The sequence below is a fragment of the Electrona antarctica genome (assembly GCF_951216825.1).
Source record: "Electrona antarctica genome assembly, chromosome: 4".
Taxonomy (NCBI): Eukaryota; Metazoa; Chordata; class Actinopteri; order Myctophiformes; family Myctophidae; genus Electrona; species Electrona antarctica.
The window spans coordinates 2,705,944-2,732,457 of NC_136809.1; the positions used below are offsets into that span (position 1 = coordinate 2,705,944).

At 44.2% G+C, this 26,514-nt stretch overlaps 1 protein-coding gene across 1 annotated transcript in view; it reads left to right on the plus strand.

Annotated features, from left to right (window-relative positions):
* Positions 1-850: 850 nt before the first annotated feature.
* Positions 851-26,514, plus strand: part of akap8l (A kinase (PRKA) anchor protein 8-like) — a gene marked incomplete at both ends in the record, with an annotated part of 53,168 nt that continues 27,504 nt past the window's right edge. Inside the window, 5 exons of the mRNA XM_079499552.1 lie at positions 851-866; positions 10,160-10,409; positions 19,032-19,314; positions 19,345-19,728; positions 22,760-22,874. Coding sequence (XP_079355678.1) covers positions 851-866; positions 10,160-10,409; positions 19,032-19,314; positions 19,345-19,728; positions 22,760-22,874 — 1,048 coding nt within the window. The remainder of the gene's footprint in view (positions 867-10,159; positions 10,410-19,031; positions 19,315-19,344; positions 19,729-22,759; positions 22,875-26,514) is intronic.

Below are 26,514 nucleotides of genomic sequence, written 5' to 3' on the forward strand. Positions count from 1 at the left end.
AGTGGAGTATCTATGTAAACTATACATACTATACTATATAACTGAAACCCTTACTGGACGTAACAGTGGAGTATCTATGTAAACTATACATACTATACTATATAACTGAAACCCTTACTGGACGTAACAGTGGAGTATCTATGTAAACTATACATACTATACTATATAACTGAAACCCTTACTGAACGGTTGATACGGGACAGTATCTATGTAAACTATACATACTATACTATATAACTGAAACCCACTGAACGGTTGTATAGTATAGTATCTATGTAAACTATACATACTATACTATATAACTGAAACCCACTGAACGGTTGTATAGTATAGTATCTATGTAAACTATACATACTATACTATATAACTGAAACCCACTGAACGGTTGTATAGTATAGTATCTATGTAAACTATACATACTATACTATATAACTGAAACCCTTACTGAACGGTTGTATAGTATAGTATCTATGTAAACTATACATACTATACTATATAACTGAAACCCTTACTGAACGGTTGTATAGTATAGTATCTATGTAAACTATACATACTATACTATATAACTGAAACCCACTGAACGGTTGCCTTTGCAGCAACGCCAGATCTTTTCACTAAATCATCCAAGTTTATTGTTGGAGATGCAAACTTGTTTTTTTGATTGATTGAAATATTTAACAGTTTGCAGAATTACAGTACATTTCAAGCACAAACTCAATACAAAGAATGTTAACTGAGTGGACGACCCAGCATTACACTTGTTTACAAGAGGGTCCACCATGTTCAATTCATCATAACATTTAGAGACGTACAAATAGACACTTCTATATAGTCAAAGAACTGAACAGGAATGCATCATAATGGAGGTAAAAAGGGAAAAGAAACATATAGGCCTACAGTGAGGTGGAAAGGGGGGGGGGGGATTCAGATTTTACGGGGGCCAGTTTTTAATTGCAGCCGTCCGTAGGTGCCCTTTGAGAGCGGTTTTGAAGGAGTCAAGGGATTCACATGTCTTAATGACTGTTGGTAGGGCGTTCCACATTTTGGTGGCATAGGAGCGAAAATAATTTAGTCCCTTGTTTGTGCCGAATCTGGGTTGTACATGGTTGTTGCACTCCCTCTGGTGTTGTGGGTGTGGACTTCGTTAACATTAAGGAAGTATTTAGACAGGTACATGACTACATGGGTATCTTGGTGGTGTATCGAATCTTGTGGACCAGACCCATTGCAAGATGCTGTACTCTGTCGTCAACCCTAAGCCATTCCAGCCTGTCAAAGTGGGCAGGGGTGAGGTGGGTTCGGGGGGTGAGGCCAAGTAGGAGCCTGACCAGTTTGTTTTGGGAAGTCTGGAGCCTAGTTTTAAGGGCCTTTGAGGTGCTGTGGTACCAGGAGGTGCATGCATAGTCAAAGAAACCTTGTACGAGGGCTCCTGTTAAGGTCTTCAAGGTTTTGTTGACCAGTGAGGAGATCCTGTAAAGGATAGAACTGCATGAGGTGATTGGGATTTGTTGGGGAGGTTTATGTCAGAATACTTGCTTGCTTTATTTCACTTTGTACATTACTACTGTTGCTTTATTTCACTTTGTACATTACTACTGTTGCCAAGAACTGAAGTCCCGTCCATAACCACTGGGGGGCAGCAACACGCCCTAAATGTTTTTTTTAGAAGAGCAGTGTTGCCATGTCCGCTTATTGAAAGCGACTCTGGGCTTGTTTTTCCTGTAAGAAGGAAAGTTGCTTGTACATTTTGGGCTATTTGTTTCTAATGTGTAGTTAGCTTATTTGGCCTTGTTTCCTAATGTTGGTTAAACCAGCGGTTGGTTGATTGATTGATTGAATACCTACAGTTCAAGACATGTTTGTAAGGGTCAGACACATTTTCATGTTTGATTGATTGATTAAAATATATATTAACAGTTTGCAGAATCACAGTACATTTCAAGCACAACTCAATACAAAGACTGAGTGGACGACCCAATAAAGCACTACACTTGTTTGCAAGAGGGTCCACCTTGTTCAATTCATCAAAACATTTAGAGACGTAATAATAGACACTTCTATATAGCCTAAAAGTATTTGTCCAAGGAAAGGACCCTAGGCTACATCTAAAAAAATATATTTTCTGGTATGGAAGTATACCAGATTTGTTTTAAATATTCCACATTGTCACTTTTTCCCCCCAAGATTTTTCTTTTGGGCTTGTGTTTTCATAGACCGGGTTTGCTTATTTCTCTCACAACCTGGCAACACTGGTTCTGTTCTCAGTTGGTGGTGTGAACCAGTAACCTGACCCCGCCAGATGGGGCAGCAGAGAGTACACTGTGAACCAGTAACCTGACTCCGCCAGATGGGGCAGCAGAGAGTACACTGTGAACCAGTAACCTGACTCCGCCAGATGGGGCAGCAGAGAGTACACTGTGAACCAGTAACCTGACCCCGCCAGATGGGGCAGCAGAGAGTACACTGTGAACCAGTAACCTGACTCCGCCAGATGGGGCAGCAGAGAGTACACTGTGAACCAGTAACCTGACTCCGCCAGATGGGGCAGCAGAGAGTACACTGTGAACCAGTAACCTGACCCCGCCAGATGGGGCAGCAGAGAGTACACTGTGAACCAGTAACCTGACTCCGCCAGATGGGGCAGCAGAGAGTACACTGTGAACCAGTAACCTGACTCCGCCAGATGGGGCAGCAGAGAGTACACTGTGAACCAGTAACCTGACTCCGCCAGATGGGGCAGCAGAGAGTACACTGTGAACCAGTAACCTGACTCCGCCAGATGGGGCAGCAGAGAGTACACTGTGAACCAGTAACCTGACTCCGCCAGATGGGGCAGCAGAGAGTACACTGTGAACCAGAGTCAGTATCATTTATTTGGAACTAAGCAAGTCAAGCAACGGAACCAACCAACGCGCAGCGAGATAAGATGGACGGACGAAACTACGGTTCTTCTGGTAAATAGAAACGTGTTCATTATGCGCCAACATTAAGGTTATATTATTAAATGATAGCCGTATATTTATACTCTCTGTTAAGTGTTGTTGTTGCCAGGCCAGCTAATATGAGCTAACAACGTTAGTTGCTGAGTGTGTGTGGCTCTTAAACCAACCGCAGTGCAACAACAACCTCTCGCTATTTACGTCTAATAACGTTATTTTAGTTTGTTGACTGTGTAAAGTAGTAATGGTGGGCTTTGTCATTCATTTAGCTAAACCTCACACTTGGAGCTAAAGCTAACGGCTAACTAGATCAACAACACAACACTCTGCTAATGTTAGAACAATGGTAGCTAGCTACTAGCTAACTGTTTAGCTAACGTTAATGATGCACAATGGAAACAATTGATTGATTGATTTATCAACAGTTTGCAGAATTACAGCACATTTCAAGCACAACTCAATACAAAAAACTGTTAACTGTGAGTGGACAACACCACCATAAAGCATTACACTTCTTTACAATAGGGTCCACCATGTTCAATTCATCAAAACATTAAGAGACGTACGAATATACACATTACAACAAGCCTTCGGGGATTTGTTGTGTTTTTTTTTATCCCTTTGAGATTGATTGTGTTGTGTAACTTGTGTTTGTACTGTTTTATGATCATATGTTGTATTGCAAGATATAGTTTTTGGATGCCTCAATCAATCACACACTTTAGCCTAAGATTTACACTCTCGTACAATTTAGGCATTTAGCAGATGCTCTTAATCCAGAGCGATTTACATTAGGCAAGAACAAAAGCATGGGAATAAATTACATATATAAAATGCATTTATCATGAAACATGCGTAAGCTAAGAACGTAACTAGAACATATCTATATAATGACACTATACATATAAACTATACATATATACTATGCTATACATATGTACTATGATGTGACTACATACAATGCAATTATTGTGCTGTCTACATGACATGCTATAAGTCTGTTTCAAATGCTATCTAAGTCTAAAAGGTGCTATCTAAGGGGGTAGGATAAGTGCTATGGGCCATGATGGAGTCTGAAAAGGTGGGTCTTCAGACTACGGCGGCGTAGATGTATTTATCGATTCTCTACTAGAGTCTAAGCCAGTGGTTCCCAAACTTTTTCATGTCAAGGACCCCCAAATTGACCCTAATTAGCCCCGCGGACCCCCATTAGAAAAGACATGCCAGGGACCCTCCATAAGAGAAGATGTTTACAGCTCTAGCAGTGATTCTCAACCCGTTTAATTTCAAGGACCCCCCCCAGTTTGACATGCATTTAGGCTACGGACCCCCATTTAATGGCATTTCTATTTCTGGGACCACAATTTATATTGTAAAATCAATGTTAATTTAACTCAGTGTATAAATGGAACGGGTCCATTTGGTTCCATTATCAGAGTTGCAGACCCATAAGGGTCCATTTGGTTCCAAACTATCATTTGGTTTGTCTGCGGAATGCAGTTATAACCCGTAGATCCGTAGTTTTCAATAAAAAACGGTGTTTTGATCCACTCTGTCTCGGAGTCTGGCATCCATCTTGGATCTCTACTTGTCTCCCCTAATGAGTGCAACTGGCTGCACAACCCTGACCGCTAAGGGGCGCTGTTCCACGTTTACAACGGAGGAAGAGATCCAAGATGGATGCCAGATTCCGAGACAGTGGATTAAAACACTTTTTTTATTAAACTGCAGATCTACGGGTTGTAATTGCGTTCCACAGACAAGTGGGGCAGCAGGGAGAGCACCTTAGATTTAGGCAGCATTTGTACAAGTTAAGAGTTACTGTATTGAGTTTGAGCTTGAAATGTACTGTAATTCTGCAAACTGTTAATACATACTTCAATCAATCAATCAATACTTTGAGGCAGGGATTTCCAGACCACCACAAGCCATGGGGGAAGGTCGCTTTTAGACTCCAGACCACCACAAGCCATGGGGGAAGGTCGCTTTTAGACTCTCGTAGAGTGATGATCGATAAATACATCTAGAGACTCTAGATCTTAGGCTAATCCACACTGCTACTCACTCATTAGCAAGCTAACGGCTAATCCACACTGCTACTCACTCATTAGCAAGCTAACACACTGCTACTCACTCATTAGCAAGCTAACACACTGCTACTCACTCATTAGCAAGCTAACACACTGCTACTCACTCATTAGCAAGCTAACGGCTAATCCACACTGCTACTCACTCATTAGCAAGCTAACGGCTAATCCACACTGCTACTCACTCATTAGCAAGCTAACGGAATGGATCTAATCCACACTGCTACTCACTCATTAGCAAGCTAACGGCTAATCCACACTGCTACTCACTCATTAGCAAGCTAACGGAATGGATCTAATCCACACTGCTACTCACTCATTAGCAAGCTAACGGCTAATCCACACTGCTACTCACTCATTAGCAAGCTAACACACTGCTACTCACTCATTAGCAAGCTAACACACTGCTACTCACTCATTAGCAAGCTAACACACTGCTACTCACTCATTAGCAAGCTAACGGCTAATCCACACTGCTACTCACTCATTAGCAAGCTAACGGAATGGATCTAATCCACACTGCTACTCACTCATTAGCAAGCTAACGGAATGGATCTAATCCACACTGCTACTCACTCATTAGCAAGCTAACGGAATGGATCTAATCCACACTGCTACTCACTCATTAGCAAGCTAACGGAACACTGCTACTCACTCATTAGCAAGCTAACGGAACACTGCTACTCACTCATTAGCAAGCTAACGGAACACTGCTACTCACTCATTAGCAAGCTAACGGAACACTGCTACTCACTCATTAGCAAGCTAACGGAACACTGCTACTCACTCATTAGCAAGCTAACGGAATGGATCTAATCCACACTGCTACTCACTCATTAGCAAGCTAACGGAATGGATCTAATCCACACTGCTACTCACTCATTAGCAAGCTAACGGCTAATCCACACTGCTACTCACTCATTAGCAAGCTAACACACTGCTACTCACTCATTAGCAAGCTAACACACTGCTACTCACTCATTAGCAAGCTAACACACTGCTACTCACTCATTAGCAAGCTAACGGCTAATCCACACTGCTACTCACTCATTAGCAAGCTAACGGCTAATCCACACTGCTACTCACTCATTAGCAAGCTAACGGAATGGATCTAATCCACACTGCTACTCACTCATTAGCAAGCTAACGGAACACTGCTACTCACTCATTAGCAAGCTAACGGAATGGATCTAATCCACACTGCTACTCACTCATTAGCAAGCTAACGGAATGGATCTAATCCACACTGCTACTCACTCATTAGCAAGCTAACGGCTAATCCACACTGCTACTCACTCATTAGCAAGCTAACACACTGCTACTCACTCATTAGCAAGCTAACACACTGCTACTCACTCATTAGCAAGCTAACGGAATGGATCTAATCCACACTGCTACTCACTCATTAGCAAGCTAACGGCTAATCCACACTGCTACTCACTCATTAGCAAGCTAACACACTGCTACTCACTCATTAGCAAGCTAACGGAATGGATCTAATCCACACTGCTACTCACTCATTAGCAAGCTAACGGCTAATCCACACTGCTACTCACTCATTAGCAAGCTAACACACTGCTACTCACTCATTAGCAAGCTAACGGAATGGATCTAATCCACACTGCTACTCACTCATTAGCAAGCTAACGGAATGGATCTAATCCACACTGCTACTCACTCATTAGCAAGCTAACGGAATGGATCTAATCCACACTGCTACTCACTCATTAGCAAGCTAACGGAATGGATCTAATCCACACTGCTACTCACTCATTAGCAAGCTAACGGAACACTGCTACTCACTCATTAGCAAGCTAACGGAACACTGCTACTCACTCATTAGCAAGCTAACGGAACACTGCTACTCACTCATTAGCAAGCTAACGGAACACTGCTACTCACTCATTAGCAAGCTAACGGAACACTGCTACTCACTCATTAGCAAGCTAACGGAACACTGCTACTCACTCATTAGCAAGCTAACGGAACACTGCTACTCACTCATTAGCAAGCTAACGGAATGGATCTAATCCACACTGCTACTCACTCATTAGCAAGCTAACGGAACACTGCTACTCACTCATTAGCAAGCTAACGGAACACTGCTACTCACTCATTAGCAAGCTAACGGAACACTGCTACTCACTCATTAGCAAGCTAACGGAACACTGCTACTCACTCATTAGCAAGCTAACGGAATGGGTCTTGTTTTGTTGGCTCCTCCCTGAAGTTAAAAACACACTTACTGTATGACATTAAACCAACTATCAACCCACACGCAAAAGCTTAGTAATTAATTGTTGTTCTACTTTATCATGTATTGTATGTATTGTGTCTAAATGTTAATCTCTTATCATGTATTCTATGTATTGTGTCTAAATGTTAATCTTATCATGTATTGTATGTATTGTGTCAATGTTAATCTCGCTAGTAGCAAGGTGGCCAAAGTGAGCTGTCTTGGATTCACGTTGTAACATTGATTTGATATTACATTGTGCTCTTTTCTGTTCTTTAAGGGTATTCGAGTTGGGGAGGATCAGGCAACAGAGGTGAGAACTGAAGAAGTCATTTAGCAATAATGCATTTACTTTAATAGGCTCCATGCACACATGAATTACTCTTCCTACTTCCGTCCGGTGTTACCGACGATGCAAAAATATTTTGAAGGCTCTGTTCCATTCTGGTGAAACAGTCATGTTGGCTCACTGGACACACTCTCTCTTGGGTCCGGTGCTGTTGAGTAGGTTCCAGGTGGCCCCCATACGGTCCGGTGCTGTTGAGTAGGTTCCAGGTGGCCCCCATACGGTGCTGTTGAGTAGGTTCCAGGTGGCCCCCATACGGTTGAGTAGGTTCCAGGTGGCCCCCATACGGTTCCACTGGACACACTCTCTCTTGGGTCCGGTGCTGTTGAGTAGGTTCCAGGTGGCCCCCATACGGTTCCAGTAGGTTCCAGTAGGTTCCAGGTGGCCCCCATACGGTTGAGTAGGTTCCAGGTGGCCCCCATACGGTTGAGTAGGTTCCAGGTGGCCCCCATACGGTTCCACTGGACACACTCTCTCTTGGGTCCGGTGCTGTTGAGTAGGTTCCAGGTGGCCCCCATACGGTTGAGTAGGTTCCAGGTGGCCCCCATACGGTTGAGTAGGTTCCAGGTGGCCCCCATACGGTTCCAGTAGGTTCCAGTAGGTTCCAGTAGGTTCCAGGTGGCCCCCATACGGTTCCAGTAGGTTCCAGTAGGTTCCAGGTGGCCCCCATACGGTTGAGTAGGTTCCAGGTGGCCCCCATACGGTTCCACTGGACACACTCTCTCTTGGGTCCGGTGCTGTTGAGTAGGTTCCAGGTGGCCCCCATACGGTTGAGTAGGTTCCAGGTGGCCCCCATACGGTTGAGTAGGTTCCAGGTGGCCCCCATACGGTTCCACTGGACACACTCTCTCTTGGGTCCGGTGCTGTTGAGTAGGTTCCAGGTGGCCCCCATACGGTTCCAGTAGGTTCCAGTAGGTTCCAGGTGGCCCCCATACGGTTCCAGTAGGTTCCAGTAGGTTCCAGGTGGCCCCCATACGGTTGAGTAGGTTCCAGGTGGCCCCCATACGGTTGAGTAGGTTCCAGGTGGCCCCCATACGGTTCCAGTAGGTTCCAGTAGGTTCCAGTAGGTTCCAGTAGGTTCCAGGTGGCCCCCATACGGTTCCAGTAGGTTCCAGTAGGTTCCAGGTGGCCCCCATACGGTTCCAGTAGGTTCCAGTAGGTTCCAGTAGGTTCCAGGTGGCCCCCATACGGTTCCAGTAGGTTCCAGTAGGTTCCAGTAGGTTCCAGGTGGCCCCCATACGGTTGAGTAGGTTCCAGGTGGCCCCCATACGGTTCCAGTAGGTTCCAGGTGGCCCCCATACGGTTCCAGTAGGTTCCAGTAGGTTCCAGTAGGTTCCAGGTGGCCCCCATACGGTTGAGTAGGTTCCAGGTGGCCCCCATACGGTTCCAGTAGGTTCCAGTAGGTTCCAGTAGGTTCCAGGTGGCCCCCATACGGTTCCAGTAGGTTCCAGTAGGTTCCAGGTGGCCCCCATACGGTTCCAGTAGGTTCCAGGTGGCCCCCATACAATTTACAATTTACAATTTAGGCATTTAGCAGACGCTCTTAATCCAGAGCGACTTACATACGGTTCCAGTAGGTTCCAGGTGGCCCCCATACGGTTCCAGTAGGTTCCAGTAGGTTCCAGGTGGCCCCCATACGGTTCCAGTAGGTTCCAGGTGGCCCCCATACGGTTCCAGTAGGTTCCAGTAGGTTCCAGGTGGCCCCCATACGGTTCCAGTAGGTTCCAGTAGGTTCCAGGTGGCCCCCATACGGTTCCAGTAGGTTCCAGGTGGCCCCCATACGGTTCCAGTAGGTTCCAGGTGGCCCCCATACGGTTCCAGTAGGTTCCAGTAGGTTCCAGGTGGCCCCCATACGGTTCCAGTAGGTTCCAGTAGGTTCCAGGTGGCCCCCATACGGTTCCAGTAGGTTCCAGGTGGCCCCCATACGGTTCCAGTAGGTTCCAGGTGGCCCCCATACGGTTCCAGTAGGTTCCAGTAGGTTCCAGGTGGCCCCCATACGGTTCCAGTAGGTTCCAGGTGGCCCCCATACGGTTCCAGTAGGTTCCAGTAGGTTCCAGGTGGCCCCCATACGGTTCCAGTAGGTTCCAGTAGGTTCCAGGTGGCCCCCATACGGTTCCAGTAGGTTCCAGTAGGTTCCAGTAGGTTCCAGGTGGCCCCCATACGGTTCCAGTAGGTTCCAGTAGGTTCCAGTAGGTTCCAGGTGGCCCCCATACGGTTCCAGTAGGTTCCAGTAGGTTCCAGTTTGAGAACCACTGTACACTAAATGGAACGGAGCCTTTCGTAGGTAACGCCTACGGGAGTAGGATGATATGATCCCCCCCCCCCCAAATGGCCGCTGAGGGGACGCTTGTTTTACAGGTTTTTGTAATGTTAGGTTTAGGTGTAGTTTTTGGGGAGGTTACTAGTCGTAGCCGGTGCTGTAAAACAAGCGCCGCATCAGCGCCCATCGACTCCCACGTCTCCCGCTGTGCACCATACCCTATTACACACAGATGGCCCAACGGCAGCTTATTGTGTGTGTGTTTTTAATCATCTGTGATCTCCCTGCCAGGCTCCAACAACTTTGACCAGTATGGAGGAGGAGGAGGAGGAGGAGGAGGAGGAGGTTATAAAGACTCGATGTCGGGGTTGGGGGGGTATGGAGGAGGAGGAGGAGGAGGAGGGGGGCAGATGAAGAGGGGTCTCTCTGGAGGCTCGCTACTCTCGTCCACGGGCGCCGATGCAGTCATCGCAAAGATCAACCAGCGCCTCGACATGCTGACCCAGATGGAAGGAGGGATTAAGTCCTCTCGCAACGACAGGTAACGCACGCACGGACAGACCACTGCTTCTCCGGCATAACAATCTATTTGCTTAATGCTTCATATTAACTGAGCTTTGTACCCACAGCCACGGACACAATCGCACAGTTATTAATGGTTAAAGGGACCATTTAGAAATGGTAATTCTTTCTATGTTCTTATCCTTACATAATGGCCGTTGGTATGGTCATGAGCATACATTTGGACAGTGAGACATTATATTTGAAGTCATCTTTGTCATCTTAACTGTGTAAAGATGTGGGGTTCCCATCTGCAGGCCCCGTCCTCAATGGGTTAATAGATATTTTGGAATGCAGGTTATGATGAGGATGAGGAACATGAAGTTAAGTTCATAATGCAGGTTATGATGGGGCTGAGGAACATGAAGTTAAGTTCATAATGCAGGTTATGATGAGGCTGAGGAACATGAAGTTAAGTTCATAATGCAGGTTATGATGAGGATGAGGAACATGAAGTTAAGTTCATAATGCAGGTTATGATGAGGCTGAGGAACATGAAGTTAAGTTCATAATGCAGGTTATGATGAGGATGAGGAACATGAAGTTAAGTTCATAATGCAGGTTATGATGAGGAACATGAAGTTAAGTTCATAATGCAGGTTATGATGAGGATGAGGAACATGAAGTTAAGTTCATAATGCAGGTTATGATGGGGCTGAGGAACATGAAGTTAAGTTCATAATGCAGGTTATGATGAGGATGAGGAACATGAAGTTAAGTTCATAATGCAGGTTATGATGAGGAACATGAAGTTAAGTTCATAATGCAGGTTATGATGAGGAACATGAAGTTAAGTTCATAATGCAGGTGATGAGGATGAGGAACATGAAGTTAAGTTCATAATGCAGGTTATGATGGGGCTGAGGAACATGAAGTTAAGTTCATAATGCAGGTGATGAGGATGAGGAACATGAAGTTAAGTTCATAATGCAGGTTATGATGGGGATGAGGAACATGAAGTTAAGTTCATAATGCAGGTTATGATGAGGATGAGGAACATGAAGTTAAGTTCATAATGCAGGTTATGATGGGGCTGAGGAACATGAAGTTAAGTTCATAATGCAGGTTATGATGGGGATGAGGAACATGAAGTTAAGTTCATAATGCAGGTTATGATGAGGAACATGAAGTTAAGTTCATAATGCAGGTTATGATGAGGATGAGGAACATGAAGTTAAGTTCATAATGCAGGTTATGATGAGGATGAGGAACATGAAGTTAAGTTCATAATGCAGGTTATGATGAGGCTGAGGAACATGAAGTTAAGTTCATAATGCAGGTTATGATGAGGATGAGGAACATGAAGTTAAGTTCATAATGCAGGTTATGATGGGGATGAGGAACATGAAGTTAAGTTCATAATGCAGGTTATGATGAGGATGAGGAACATGAAGTTAAGTTCATAATGCAGGTTATGATGAGGATGAGGAACATGAAGTTAAGTTCATAATGCAGGTTATGATGAGGCTGAGGAACATGAAGTTAAGTTCATAATGCAGGTTATGATGGGGCTGAGGAACATGAAGTTAAGTTCATAATGCAGGTTATGATGGGGATGAGGAACATGAAGTTAAGTTCATAATGCAGGTTATGATGGGGCTGAGGAACATAAAGTTAAGTTCATAATGCAGGTTATGATGAGGCTGAGGAACATGAAGTTAAGTTCATAATGCAGGTTATGATGAGGATGAGGAACATGAAGTTAAGTTCATAATGCAGGTTATGATGGGGCTGAGGAACATGAAGTTAAGTTCATAATGCAGGTTATGATGAGGCTGAGGAACATGAAGTTAAGTTCATAATGCAGGTTATGATGGGGCTGAGGAACATGAAGTTAAGTTCATAATGCAGGTTATGATGAGGAAGAGGAACATGAAGTTAAGTTCATAATGCAGGTTATGATGGGGCTGAGGAACATGAAGTTAAGTTCATAATGCAGGTTATGATGAGGATGAGGAACATGAAGTTAAGTTCATAATGCAGGTTATGATGAGGATGAGGACCATGAAGTTAAGTTCATAATGCAGGTTATGATGAGGATGAGGAACATGAAGTTAAGTTCATAATGCAGGTTATGATGGGGCTGAGGAACATGAAGTTAAGTTCATAATGCAGGTTATGATGAGGAAGAGGAACATGAAGTTAAGTTCATAATGCAGGTTATGATGGGGCTGAGGAACATGAAGTTAAGTTCATAATGCAGGTTATGATGGGGATGAGGAACATGAAGTTAAGTTCATAATGCAGGTTATGATGGGGATGAGGAACATGAAGTTAAGTTCATAATGCAGGTTATGATGGGGCTGAGGAACATGAAGTTAAGTTCATAATGCAGGTTATGATGAGGATGAGGAACATGAAGTTAAGTTCATAATGCAGGTTATGATGGGGCTGAGGAACATGAAGTTAAGTTCATAATGCAGGTTATGATGAGGCTGAGGAACATGAAGTTAAGTTCATAATGCAGGTTATGATGGGGCTGAGGAACATGAAGTTAAGTTCATAATGCAGGTTATGATGAGGATGAGGAACATGAAGTTAAGTTCATAATGCAGGTTATGATGGGGCTGAGGAACATGAAGTTAAGTTCATAATGCAGGTTATGATGAGGATGAGGAACATGAAGTTAAGTTCAGAATGCAGGTTATGATGGGGATGAGGAACATGAAGTTAAGTTCATAATGCAGGTTATGATGGGGCTGAGGAACATGAAGTTAAGTTCATAATGCAGGTTATGATGAGGCTGAGGAACATGAAGTTAAGTTCATAATGCAGGTTATGATGGGGCTGAGGAACATGAAGTTAAGTTCATAATGCAGGTTATGATGAGGATGAGGAACATGAAGTTAAGTTCATAATGCAGGTTATGATGAGGAACATGAAGTTAAGTTCATAATGCAGGTTATGATGGGGATGAGGAACATGAAGTTAAGTTCATAATGCAGGTTATGATGAGGATGAGGAACATGAAGTTAAGTTCATAATGCAGGTTATGATGAGGCTGAGGAACATGAAGTTAAGTTCATAATGCAGGTTATGATGAGGCTGAGGAACATGAAGTTAAGTTCATAATGCAGGTTATGATGAGGCTGAGGAACATGAAGTTAAGTTCATAATGCAGGTTATGATGAGGATGAGGAACATGAAGTTAAGTTCATAATGCAGGTTATGATGAGGCTGAGGAACATGAAGTTAAGTTCATAATGCAGGTTATGATGAGGATGAGGAACATGAAGTTAAGTTCATAATGCAGGTTATGATGAGGATGAGGAACATGAAGTTAAGTTCATAATGCAGGTTATGATGGGGATGAGGAACATGAAGTTAAGTTCATAATGCAGGTTATGATGGGGCTGAGGAACATTAAGTTAAGTTCATAATGCAGGTTATGATGAGGATGAGGAACATGAAGTTAAGTTCATAATGCAGGTTATGATGGGGATGAGGAACATGAAGTTAAGTTCATAATGCAGGTTATGATGAGGAACATGAAGTTAAGTTCATAATGCAGGTTATGATGGGGATGAGGAACATGAAGTTAAGTTCATAATGCAGGTTATGATGGGGCTGAGGAACATGAAGTTAAGTTCATAATGCAGGTTATGATGAGGAACATGAAGTTAAGTTCATAATGCAGGTTATGATGAGGCTGAGGAACATGAAGTTAAGTTCATAATGCAGGTTATGATGAGGATGAGGAACATGAAGTTAAGTTCATAATGCAGGTTATGATGGGGCTGAGGAACATGAAGTTAAGTTCATAATGCAGGTTATGATGAGGCTGAGGAACATGAAGTTAAGTTCATAATGCAGGTTATGATGAGGATGAGGAACATGAAGTTAAGTTCATAATGCAGGTTATGATGAGGATGAGGAACATGAAGTTAAGTTCATAATGCAGGTTATGATGGGGATGAGGAACATGAAGTTAAGTTCATAATGCAGGTTATGATGGGGCTGAGGAACATGAAGTTAAGTTCATAATGCAGGTTATGATGAGGATGAGGAACATGAAGTTAAGTTCATAATGCAGGTTATGATGGGGATGAGGAACATGAAGTTAAGTTCATAATGCAGGTTATGATGGGGCTGAGGAACATGAAGTTAAGTTCATAATGCAGGTTATGATGGGGCTGAGGAACATGAAGTTAAGTTCATAATGCAGGTTATGATGGGGATGAGGAACATGAAGTTAAGTTCATAATGCAGGTTATGATGAGGATGAGGAACATGAAGTTAAGTTCATAATGCAGGTTATGATGGGGATGAGGAACATGAAGTTAAGTTCATAATGCAGGTTATGATGAGGAACATGAAGTTAAGTTCATAATGCAGGTTATGATGAGGATGAGGAACATGAAGTTAAGTTCATAATGCAGGTTATGATGAGGAACATGAAGTTAAGTTCATAATGCAGGTTATGATGAGGCTGAGGAACATGAAGTTAAGTTCATAATGCAGGTTATGATGGGGATGAGGAACATGAAGTTAAGTTCATAATGCAGGTTATGATGAGGAACATGAAGTTAAGTTCATAATGCAGGTTATGATGAGGATGAGGAACATGAAGTTAAGTTCATAATGCAGGTTATGATGAGGCTGAGGAACATGAAGTTAAGTTCATAATGCAGGTTATGATGGGGATGAGGAACATGAAGTTAAGTTCATAATGCAGGTTATGATGGGGCTGAGGAACATGAAGTTAAGTTCATAATGCAGGTTATGATGAGGCTGAGGAACATGAAGTTAAGTTCATAATGCAGGTTATGATGGGGCTGAGGAACATGAAGTTAAGTTCATAATGCAGGTTATGATGGGGCTGAGGAACATGAAGTTAAGTTCAGAATGCAGGTTATGATGGGGATGAGGAACATGAAGTTAAGTTCATAATGCAGGTTATGATGAGGATGAGGAACATGAAGTTAAGTTCATAATGCAGGTTATGATGGGGCTGAGGAACATGAAGTTAAGTTCATAATGCAGGTTATGATGGGGATGAGGAACATGAAGTTAAGTTCATAATGCAGGTTATGATGGGGCTGAGGAACATGAAGTTAAGTTCATAATGCAGGTTATGATGGGGCTGAGGAACATGAAGTTAAGTTCAGAATGCAGGTTATGATGGGGATGAGGAACATGAAGTTAAGTTCATAATGCAGGTTATGATGAGGATGAGGAACATGAAGTTAAGTTCATAATGCAGGTTATGATGGGGCTGAGGAACATGAAGTTAAGTTCATAATGCAGGTTATGATGAGGAACATGAAGTTAAGTTCATAATGCAGGTTATGATGGGGCTGAGGAACATGAAGTTAAGTTCATAATGCAGGTTATGATGGGGCTGAGGAACATGAAGTTAAGTTCATAATGCAGGTTATGATGAGGATGAGGAACATGGACTACTTGGCCAAAGGTCATGCACACACATGTCCAAAGTAAACTGTCCATTATTAAATAATAGGTAAAATTTGAATTGCCCTTAAATTGAACACTTTTTTAAAAACTTTATCGGCACATTATAAACGGTGTTCTTGTTTCACATTCCACCGAACCAGAAGACAGAACACTCGCTTGATAAGGACATCATGCTTCAGTATTTCTTGATAAGGACATCATGCTTCAGTATTTCTTGATAAGGACATCATGCTTCAGTATTTCTTGATAAGGACATCATGCTTCAGTATTTCTTGATAAGGACACCATGCTTCAGTATTTCTTGATAAGGACATCATGCTTCAGTATTTCCAAATTCCAAAGGCCTCTATAGACTCTGCACTGCAGTATATATTTAACCCATTTAGGCCTGATGTCGAAATTATACAAAAAAGTATTCTAAATCATGACAGTTTTCTGAAATTCCTATGTTTCTATATCAGTGGTGCTCAATATTTCATGTCAAGGAGCCCAAAAATTATATGTAATTGGCCGCCGACCCACATCTGAAAATATGTTGTTCCAGGGACCCCCCCAAGAAGCAAAGGTTTGAGTTAAAACGTTCGCTCTGAAAGAATGTATATTCAAAGATTTGCTCATTATGAATAGACTAGTCACTTAACAAATGAACAATCAGAGATTATCAGGATCAAACTCAAACATCTCCGGACTTTATTTTACTATTGTTGAATGAAAGTCTTTTCTTGTCTTGTGTCTACAGCTGTGTTTTTAGCTCAGTACTGTGTGTGAGAGCGAGGGTGAAGAACAGACACGTTTTGGACTGGAGGAGGAAAACAGTCGAGGGTCGTTCCTGCTTAAAGCCTCAACCTTAGTAACAAGCAGGGCGTTTTCTTCTGGATGTATAATGAAGGCCAGCCTCTGTTTCACACATTACACTTCCCCAGTTTAGGTAGCATCGTGCCCTGCAGGTCAGTGTAGGTAGCATCGTGCCCTGCAGGTCAGTGTAGGTAGCATCGTGCCCTGCAGGTCAGTGTAGGTAGCATCGTGCCCTGCAGGTCAGTGTAGGTAGCATCGTGCCCTGCAGGTCAGTGTAGGTAGCATTGTGCCCTGCAGGTCTTCCCCAGTTGAGGTAGCATCGTGCCCTGCAGGTCTTCCCCAGTTGAGGTAGCATCGTGCCCTGCAGGTCTTCCCCAGTTGAGGTAGCATTGTGCCCTGCAGGTCTTCCCCAGTTGAGGTAGCATCGTGCCCTGCAGGTCTTCCCCAGTTGAGGTAGCATTGTGCCCTGCAGGTCTTCCCCAGTTGAGGTAGCATCGTGCCCTGCAGGTCTTCCCCAGTGTAGGTAGCATCGTGCCCTGCAGGTCTTCCCCAGTTGAGGTAGCATCGTGCCCTGCAGGTCTTCCCCAGTGTAGGTAGCATCGTGCCCTGCAGGTCAGTGTAGGTAGCATCGTGCCCTGCAGGTCAGTGTAGGTAGCATCGTGCCCTGCAGGTCAGTGTAGGTAGCATTGTGCCCTGCAGGTCTTCCCCAGTTGAGGTAGCATCGTGCCCTGCAGGTCTTCCCCAGTGTAGGTAGCATCGTGCCCTGCAGGTCAGTGTAGGTAGCATCGTGCCCTGCAGGTCAGTGTAGGTAGCATCGTGCCCTGCAGGTCTTCCCCAGTTGAGGTAGCATCGTGCCCTGCAGGTCAGTGTAGGTAGCATCGTGCCCTGCAGGTCTTCCCCAGTGTAGGTAGCATCGTGCCCTGCAGGTCTTCCCCAGTGTAGGTAGCATCGTGCCCTGCAGGTCAGTGTAGGTAGCATCGTGCCCTGCAGGTCTTCCCCAGTGTAGGTAGCATCGTGCCCTGCAGGTCAGTTTAGGTAGCATCGTGCCCTGCAGGTCAGTGTAGGTAGCATCGTGCCCTGCAGGTCAGTGTAGGTAGCATCGTGCCCTGCAGGTCAGTGTAGGTAGCATCGTGCCCTGCAGGTCAGTTGAGGTAGCATTGTGCCCTGCAGGTCTTCCCCAGTGTAGGTAGCATCGTGCCCTGCAGGTCTTCCCCAGTGTAGGTAGCATCGTGCCCTGCAGGTCTTCCCCAGTGTAGGTAGCATCGTGCCCTGCAGGTCTTCCCCAGTGTAGGTAGCATCGTGCCCTGCAGGTCTTCCCCAGTGTAGGTAGCATCGTGCCCTGCAGGTCAGTGTAGGTAGCATCGTGCCCTGCAGGTCAGTGTAGGTAGCATCGTGCCCTGCAGGTCTTCCCCAGTGTAGGTAGCATCGTGCCCTGCAGGTCAGTGTAGGTAGCATCGTGCCCTGCAGGTCAGTGTAGGTAGCATCGTGCCCTGCAGGTCAGTGTAGGTAGCATCGTGCCCTGCAGGTCAGTGTAGGTAGCATCGTGCCCTGCAGGTCAGTTTAGGTAGCATCGTGCCCTGCAGGTCAGTGTAGGTAGCATCGTGCCCTGCAGGTCAGTTTAGGTAGCATCGTGCCCTGCAGGTCAACAACTTTGCCTTGTCCTTTCTTGTCTTTTTGTACCCTTTTTGTTGTTTTATTTCTCCTCCTCCATGTGACCTAACCCTGTTTCCTGGATTTAGGTTGCATGAGAGAGAGAGTCGAGAGTTTGCAGGTGGTGTTGTGGAATATCTGTGTCAAATGTAAGGACCACTGCCGTATCCCTTTGGGTTCCATCATCATATGAGCCATTTGATTCCCCAACATTAATACAATCTCATGGTTGAGTGTTTAAGACATGAGACAAAAGACCAGAATAGACTCTTGTCTTTTTCTATATATGACCAATTCCCCCCCCCCCCCCAACAGTTTCCCCCCTGGCTTTGCTGATTAACTGTTTGACAACATCTAAAAAGTTCCATGTTTGTGTCTAACATCACTGACTACCGGTAACCGGTGTCCTTTTTAAAAGTCCAGCAGGCACTCCTGCAGAGAGATGTGTTGTTGTGGGAAGAACTTCAGTGCATATTTTCTGTAAACCAAGTTGAGAGGAAACATCACAGCTGTGCCACCAATGACCACACCCGGTATCTCTCTGTGTGTCGTGGGTCGTCGGTGTGTACGATGATGGTTCCGTCATCAAATGAAAAATGGGAGCTAAAGATAAAGGGAGAGAGAGAGAAAGTGAGACTGTGGAGGTGAAGGAAGAGCAGGTGGAGAAATCCAAGCCTGCCTCCCTCCCTCACCCTCTGCTCTTCTCTGCCACCCTTCCTCCCCCCCTCCCTCCCCCCCGCAGGTTTGAGCAGTACGAGTCGTACGACTCGCAACCTTCCTCTCTCACCTCTTCCCGAGATCTCTACAGATCTGCCGGCGGCGGTAGCTATGGTTACGGCGATGGCCGGGGGGACGGCATGCTGATGGGTCAGCGTGGCAGCTCAGGCTTTGGAGGAGGGGGATTTGGGCTTGGTGGGGGAGGGGGAGGAGGAGGAGGCTTCGATGGCCCCTCCTCCACGTCCTATGGAGTCGCTAAAATGCGACAGGCTATGAGAGACTCCTTCAGCGGTGGCCTGGGAGGAGGTTCAGGAGGAGGAGGAGGAGGAGGAGGAGGAGGAGGAGGAGGAGGAGGATGGGCCGCCGGAGCAGGCAGACGCTCCCCCAGAAGGGGTGGAAATGCCGGGGGCCGTGGAGCTGGAGGAGGAGGAGGGTTTGGAGGCCGCAGGTCTGACCCCACTCCATTCGGAGGAGGAGGAGGGCGGGGAGGAGGAGGAGGAGGAGGTGGCGGTGGTGGCGGTCGTGGCCGCTCCAATTATAGCCGCTCTCCAGGAGGTGGCAGGGGCAAGCTCCCATCCCTCCTGTCCAACCGCATGCACCCCGAGAGTGGCGGCTTCCGCCAGGGGTCTGCCCAAGGGCCACACAACGTCCCTGGGAGGCAATTTGGACGCCCCGCCCACGCCCCGCGGGCTGGCCGCAGCCGCAAGAAAGCCCTCAACCGAGTAAGTACCTCCTGTCGAGACTTGACCAGCCCCCCACCCCCCCAACTTCATCTGCACCGGGCAACAGTTCTAAGACCTGTTTAACGATGTCTTTGATCCCCTCAACTAGTGGGCTAACGATGTCTTTGATCTCCTCAACTAGTGGGCTAGCCAATCTGACATATTCTAATCTATTTTTACGTGTCAAACTAGCCCCATGTGACCTTATCTGCATCTCACATTTAGGGTCACTTCTGTCCCCCCTAATGCCAACTGTCCAGTCCAGTTTAATGGACACTTCTGTCCCCCCTAATGCCAACTGTCCAGTTAAATGCGGGCAGAATTGGCTCCGCGTCCCACTCTTAAAGTTCCCAGGATGTCACTCTCAGGCTTCTCCACACATTTTGCACCCTTGGTTTTTCTACGTGGCTTTTCTTCTTTCACCCATGGGTGTTGGTAGCGTTAGAACTAGTGACGAGGACTTCCCATAGAAGGAAGATTGTCCATATTTAAAGTGTGTGAAGATATATTTTTGTATGGGTTGGGTTTACAGCACTGCAACGCTATTAACAGACTGTGCGGAAGGTTTGAAAACCAAAACAATCCATGCCAGTTCCAGTTCCATGACCGGGGAAATAATTAAGTTCTAGGTGTGAACAGAAGTTGATGGAGAGCTCAGAGCTCTAATAGTTTTAGCCTCCCAAAAAATAAATGCAATTCTTGATGTCGGAACCGATCCGCTAGGAGGGATTGTTTGGAGCGCTCTAGCACTGTTAAGTCTAAACCTCCTGTCAAACATTGTCAACACCAACTCCATGCTCACGTGTGTGTGTGTGTGTGTGTGTGTGTGTGTGTATGCTGCAACGATTAATCATAATCGAATCGATTATTCAGTCGCCAACTAATTTAGTACTCAATTTTTTTTTGCAATTGTGGGTGTTTTCCCACTTAAGTAACAACGCTAAAGAGCAGTGATCCATCTCTCTTCCCTTAACTGAACGGGAACCCCTTTGTGTTTTAACTAAGCATTATGTTACACTTTAGCTATTGAAAAATAGCATATCTACAAGCTCGTAGCGCGCCACCGAGTAACGCGCTACGAGCTTATAGGTCTGCTATTTTTGAAAAGTCGTGAAAATGCGGCACAAATCTTTGAATATATATTCTTTCAGAAGACTTTTTGTTTTATTTCGACGTCAGGCCTAAATGGGTTAATGACTGCAAAGCTAAATATGACACAAATGGTGGATTTATTTCAACAGCAGCCTAATCTGCAGCTGAGCCAAAATATAATAATGCTTTTTTTAATGAATAATTCATCTGTAATGTCTTGGTCTTGTTAGTTAGAACATGTCAAAAATAACCTAAAGTCAAATGTATAAGGCCATAGCTAAATAAGAGCCATAATCCTATTAATTGATTAAATAATCGGCCGATGAATCGATTGTGAGAATCGTTAGTTGCACCAAATCTCTCTCACACACACACACACAACAACCCCCCCCCCCCCCCCCCCTCCTAATGAGTTTGGCTTCTAGCTCACTGTATGACTGCTAGACTTCTAGCTCACTGTATGACTGTATGACTGCTAGACTTCAAACATGCATCATATGCAAAACGAGACAATACAGATTGAAGTGGAGTTTGTTTTCATGCATCAAATATCACAATATGATGAAGCTTAAATTGGTACTATGAAGATAATGCGTGTAGGACCTTTTCAGTAATATATATCACAATTTGTTGTGCCGACATATTCTGACAGCCATCGATAATAGAAAAAAAAGTAACTGAATTAAATCTAGGGAAAAAGTACCTGAAAATGATGGATATAACAAAATATGCCAATACAGAGCAGTACACGGTGGCTAAAATAAATAATTACACCATGTAACACATGATTTACGATTAAAAACACATTATGTGCCCTTTTAATCTTTCAAAATGGCGACCGAGGGTGCCCACTTTTTAGACCCACTTTTTGACATTTAAGAAGAAAAAAAATGTTTTTTTTTACCAAAACGTCCACAGACGTCCTGGACACTACATGCGGTAATTCATAGGAGGTCTGTGGACGTCTTGGGCACACAATGTGTTAACCCTTGGACTGCCAGCCCAATAGTCTGTTAACCCTTGGACTGCCAGCCCAATAGCAGCGTTTCAGTGCCTTCTGCCATCTCTATTCATATTTTTAATTCATCATTGTAATGCCAATAGAAAAATCTGCGATATATATATATATATATATATATATATATATATATATATATATATATATATATTTACACACTATCTCATTCTGACACGGCAATCCTATAGTATTAGAGACCCAGTCCTGATGGTGGCGGTAGCTTCACCATTATGCCGATTTTGCCCGAATAGAGCGAATCTGGCGATGTCATTTCCTGTTTAATGAATCACAACATCCGCTATCCGTCTGCACTGTTACACAGTCCGATGTCCGGGATGCTAAGCTATCATCGTATATTTTTTTATATCCAAGTCAAATTAAGCTCTAATCAAGCCCTGAATATCGCATTTTACGCAGCTATGCACATACAGATTGCGTGCGTGATCGACCGTGCAGTGCCAGTGCGTGATCGACCGTGCAGTGCCAGTGCGTGATCGACCGTGCAGTGCCAGTGCGTGATCGACCGTGCAGTGCCAGTGCGTGATCGACCGTGCAGTGCCAGTGCGTGATCGACCGTGCAGTGCCAGTGCGTGATCGACCGTGCAGTGCCAGTGCGTGATCGACCGTGCAGTGCCAGTGCGTGATCGACCGTGCAGTGCCAGTGCGTGATCGACCGTGCAGTGCCAGTGCGTGATCGACCGTGCAGTGCCAGTGCGTGATCGACCGTGCAGTGCCAGTGCGTGCGCGCCGGTTTTAGGTAGATTACATCGGCCGTTAGCCAAACTAGCCAAGTTGCTACATGATGCTACAATAATCCCCCGATTTATAGGGAATGAAACAAATCCGTCAACGGAAGGTTTGGATTTATTGATTCAATGGTAGGTCAAAGGTTAACGTGGTATGTAACGCTGCCCCCTATAGCAGCAGGTGAAACCTCAGAGTCCGCGCGACGCCCAGAAGAAGAGGAAGCCGACGGTGCCCGCAGCCGACGAGCCTGAGTCCAAGATGAACAAGACCGAGACCGCAGGGCCAGAGGGTGGGTGCACGCACGCACGCACACAGACACACACAGACGCACGCAGGCAGACAGACGCACGCACACACAGACACACACAGACACACACACACACACACACAGTCTTAAGATCAACAAGGCCGAGCCTGCCAGGCCAGAGGGCAGCCATGGTACACATGTATTAATGGTTGATATTGTACTTGTTTAGTGAGGAAAGCTTCCTCTAAACACTAATGGTTGATATTGTACTTGTTTAGTGAGGAAAGCTTCCTCTAAACACTAATGGTTGATATTGTACTTGTTTAGTGAGGAAAGCTTCCTCTAAACACTAATGGTTGATATTGTACTTCTTTAGTGAGGAAAGCTTCCTCTAAACACTAATGGTTGATATTGTACTTGTTTAGTGAGGTAAGCTTCCTCTAAACACTAATGGTTGATATTGTACTTGTTTAGTGAGGTAAGCTTCCTCTAAACACTAATGGTTGATATTGTACTTGTTTAGTGAGGTAAGCTCCCTCTAAACTTGACAAAAAAAGCACAGCCAATTTCCAATAGAAAATCACCTCTGCTGTTCTTTATATTTGCAAATTCGATTGGGTCATTATTTGCATTGGAACATTTCTGGTTTCACACAGGAATCAAACATATGCGACACATCTTTTGGCAATAATGCCCTAATGATAATGCCACACACAGTGGTAATAATTGAGACGGGCCTACATATATGTACACACCAAGGGCTCCATTTTCCTCAACGCTAAACCCCTTATCCCTAAACTTCTTTTTTTTTTTTTTTACTATTTTGCAAAACATTTTTGAATAGTTAAAATGGCCTGTCTACAAGCTCACAACGTGTCAATGTAAATCTACAAGCTCACAACGTGTCAATGTAGATTGGCTAGTTGAACTATAGAGACACACGGGGACTACAAATTCCACGCCCCCAAATGAGACAGCGTCCCCACTTCTGGTCCGTTTCAACTGTGTACTGCAGCTGCCAATGCAATCCCTATGAGAGGCATCATAAAATACCCTTATTTCACTGGTTCATTACTGAGGCTGTAGCGATTTATTTTGTGTTCGAATAATGTGTCCCATATGTTTTATTTGTCCTTTTTAATGTCATATACCTGCCATCTCAATATACAACCCACAATGTACTATAATATACTCCATAAGATTGTAAAGACTGCTAGCATCGGATATATTGAAGTTTCCCTGACGTATGATTTGTACGTCACGCATTCATCCTTATAAATACCGCTAGATGCGGCATTCCCCAGCGACGGATCGAGCGACCACGACGAGCGTGACAGAGTCCAGCGTTGTAAACGGTTAAACGGCCGGTCTTCATCATGCCTAAAGTGTGCTGCGTTCCTCTTTGTAAAAACAACAAAGAAAAAAACCCAGACTTGATGTTTCATCAACTTCCAGCTGATCATGAAAAGAGACAGAAATGGCTGCACCCATCCACTAGTAAAAAATATGTGAAACCATCCAGAAGAAGTTTGTGAACTCCACAAGTGGTGGAAATTAAGTATTCAAGTGAAGCTTATGAAGGTATATGTCACAGTGAAAATAGCCTTGAAACTTATGATAGTCAGTCATGACGCAACTTCACCCTGTCTTTAGTGCCTTGCTACATTTACAACGTTTAAGTGTAGGCTACATAAGCGTTCAGATTTCAAATATAAAGTGCTCATCCCCGGAGCTACGGATGTTATACATTTGCACGTTTATTAGCACCCGTGTAGTCCTTATATTGTTCAATAAAAAGCATTTTTATCGCTCAAAACAAGGCAAGTCACGCCACGACGCACGTGAAGGACGAGCGTCATGTGAACCATTAATCTTATCCTACTGAATATGATATAGATTGACAATATCAAGAAGTCAGGCAAAATCATCTGAGGAGCATATGCTGCTATATAGGATTACACAGACTGAAATTGACTGCCTGAAAAGTAATTTATTATATTATTCTTCATGCATGAAGCTCCCAATTCCCGTGAAATTGTAATATATGGGCTATATAAATAAATACCCCATATATTGTAATATGTATTAAAACTGTAATACATAAGATAGATTCTAATTGATATTTTATTATCTATAAACCTGGAGAATCCACTAGATAGTTGACAATGGATATGTCACTCCTGGCCATTTAGTTGGGTCATTTTCCCAACTACTTTTAGGCAAATCATATGGACAAATTGATAATCCAACAAGTTTTATTTTTTCTTTGTATAAAGAATTCATATACGCCTGCATGTTCACACCATGCACCACAAATACGGATAATGTATCTTCAAACTCGGCGGCGCTTGGAACGTCACTTATAAGCGACAGGTAATCAGTCTGTCAACTCAGCTCTGCTCCGTTAACATTATGGGTAACTCATTCAAGTGGTAAATTAAATGTGAAACAAGTCATCTATTGAGAAAACAAAAAAAATATGTTGACAAAGACACTTCATACATTTGGAAACATATTTTTATTCAAATCAATATAGTCTTCAGTTCATGTTGTATTATTTTAAAAGTAGGCTAACTACAGTGGAATTTCAATTGACTTCTATGGGCTGGCATTCAGTACACTGGTCTAACGGACCAGAAGTGGGGACGCTGTCTCATTTGGGGGCGTGGAATTTGTAGTCCCCGTGTGTCTCTATTCAAAAATGTTTTTCAAAATAGTAAAAAAGAAAAAACGAAAAGACGAAAATGGAGCCCCAGGTCTCTGGCGTGATTCATGCAGCGTTTGTTGGGCGATGTTAACGTTCAGAGTCTTAACGTTCAACCTTCTGTTACCGTTCAACCTTCTGTTACCGTTCAACCTTCTGTTAACGTTCAACCTTCTGTTACCGTTCAACCTTCTGTTACCGTTCAACCTTCTGTTACCGTTCAACCTTCTGTTACCGTTCAACCTTCTGTTACCGTTCAACCTTCTGTTACCGTTCAACCTTCTGTTAACGTTCAACCTTCTGTTCCAACAGAGTCTTAACGTTCAACCTTCTGTGTTCCAACAGAGTCTTAACGTTCAACCTTCTGTGTTCCAACAGAGTCTTAACGTTCAACCTTCTGTTCCAACAGAGTCTTAACGTTCAACCTTCTGTTAACGTTCAACCTTCTGTTAGAGTCTTAACGTTCAACCTTCTGTTAGAGTCTTAACGTTCAACCTTCTGTTCCAACAGAGTCTTAACGTTCAACCTTCTGTTAGAGTCTTAACGTTCAACCTTCTGTTCAACAGTCTTAACGTTCAACCTTCTGTTAGAGTCTTAACGTTCAACCTTCTGTTCAACAGAGTCTTAACGTTCAACCTTCTGTTAGAGTCTTAACGTTCAACCTTCTGTTCCAACAGAGTCTTAACGTTCAACCTTCTGTTAGAGTCTTAACGTTCAACCTTCTGTTCAACAGTCTTAACGTTCAACCTTCTGTTAGAGTCTTAACGTTCAACCTTCTGTTAGAGTCTTAACGTTCAACCTTCTGTTCAACAGAGTCTTAACGTTCAACCTTCTGTTAGAGTCTTAACGTTCAACCTTCTGTTAGAGTCTTAACGTTCAACCTTCTGTTCCAACAGAGTCTTAACGTTCAACCTTCTGTTCCAACAGAGTCTTAACGTTCAACCTTCTGTTCCAACAGAGTCTTAACGTTCAACCTTC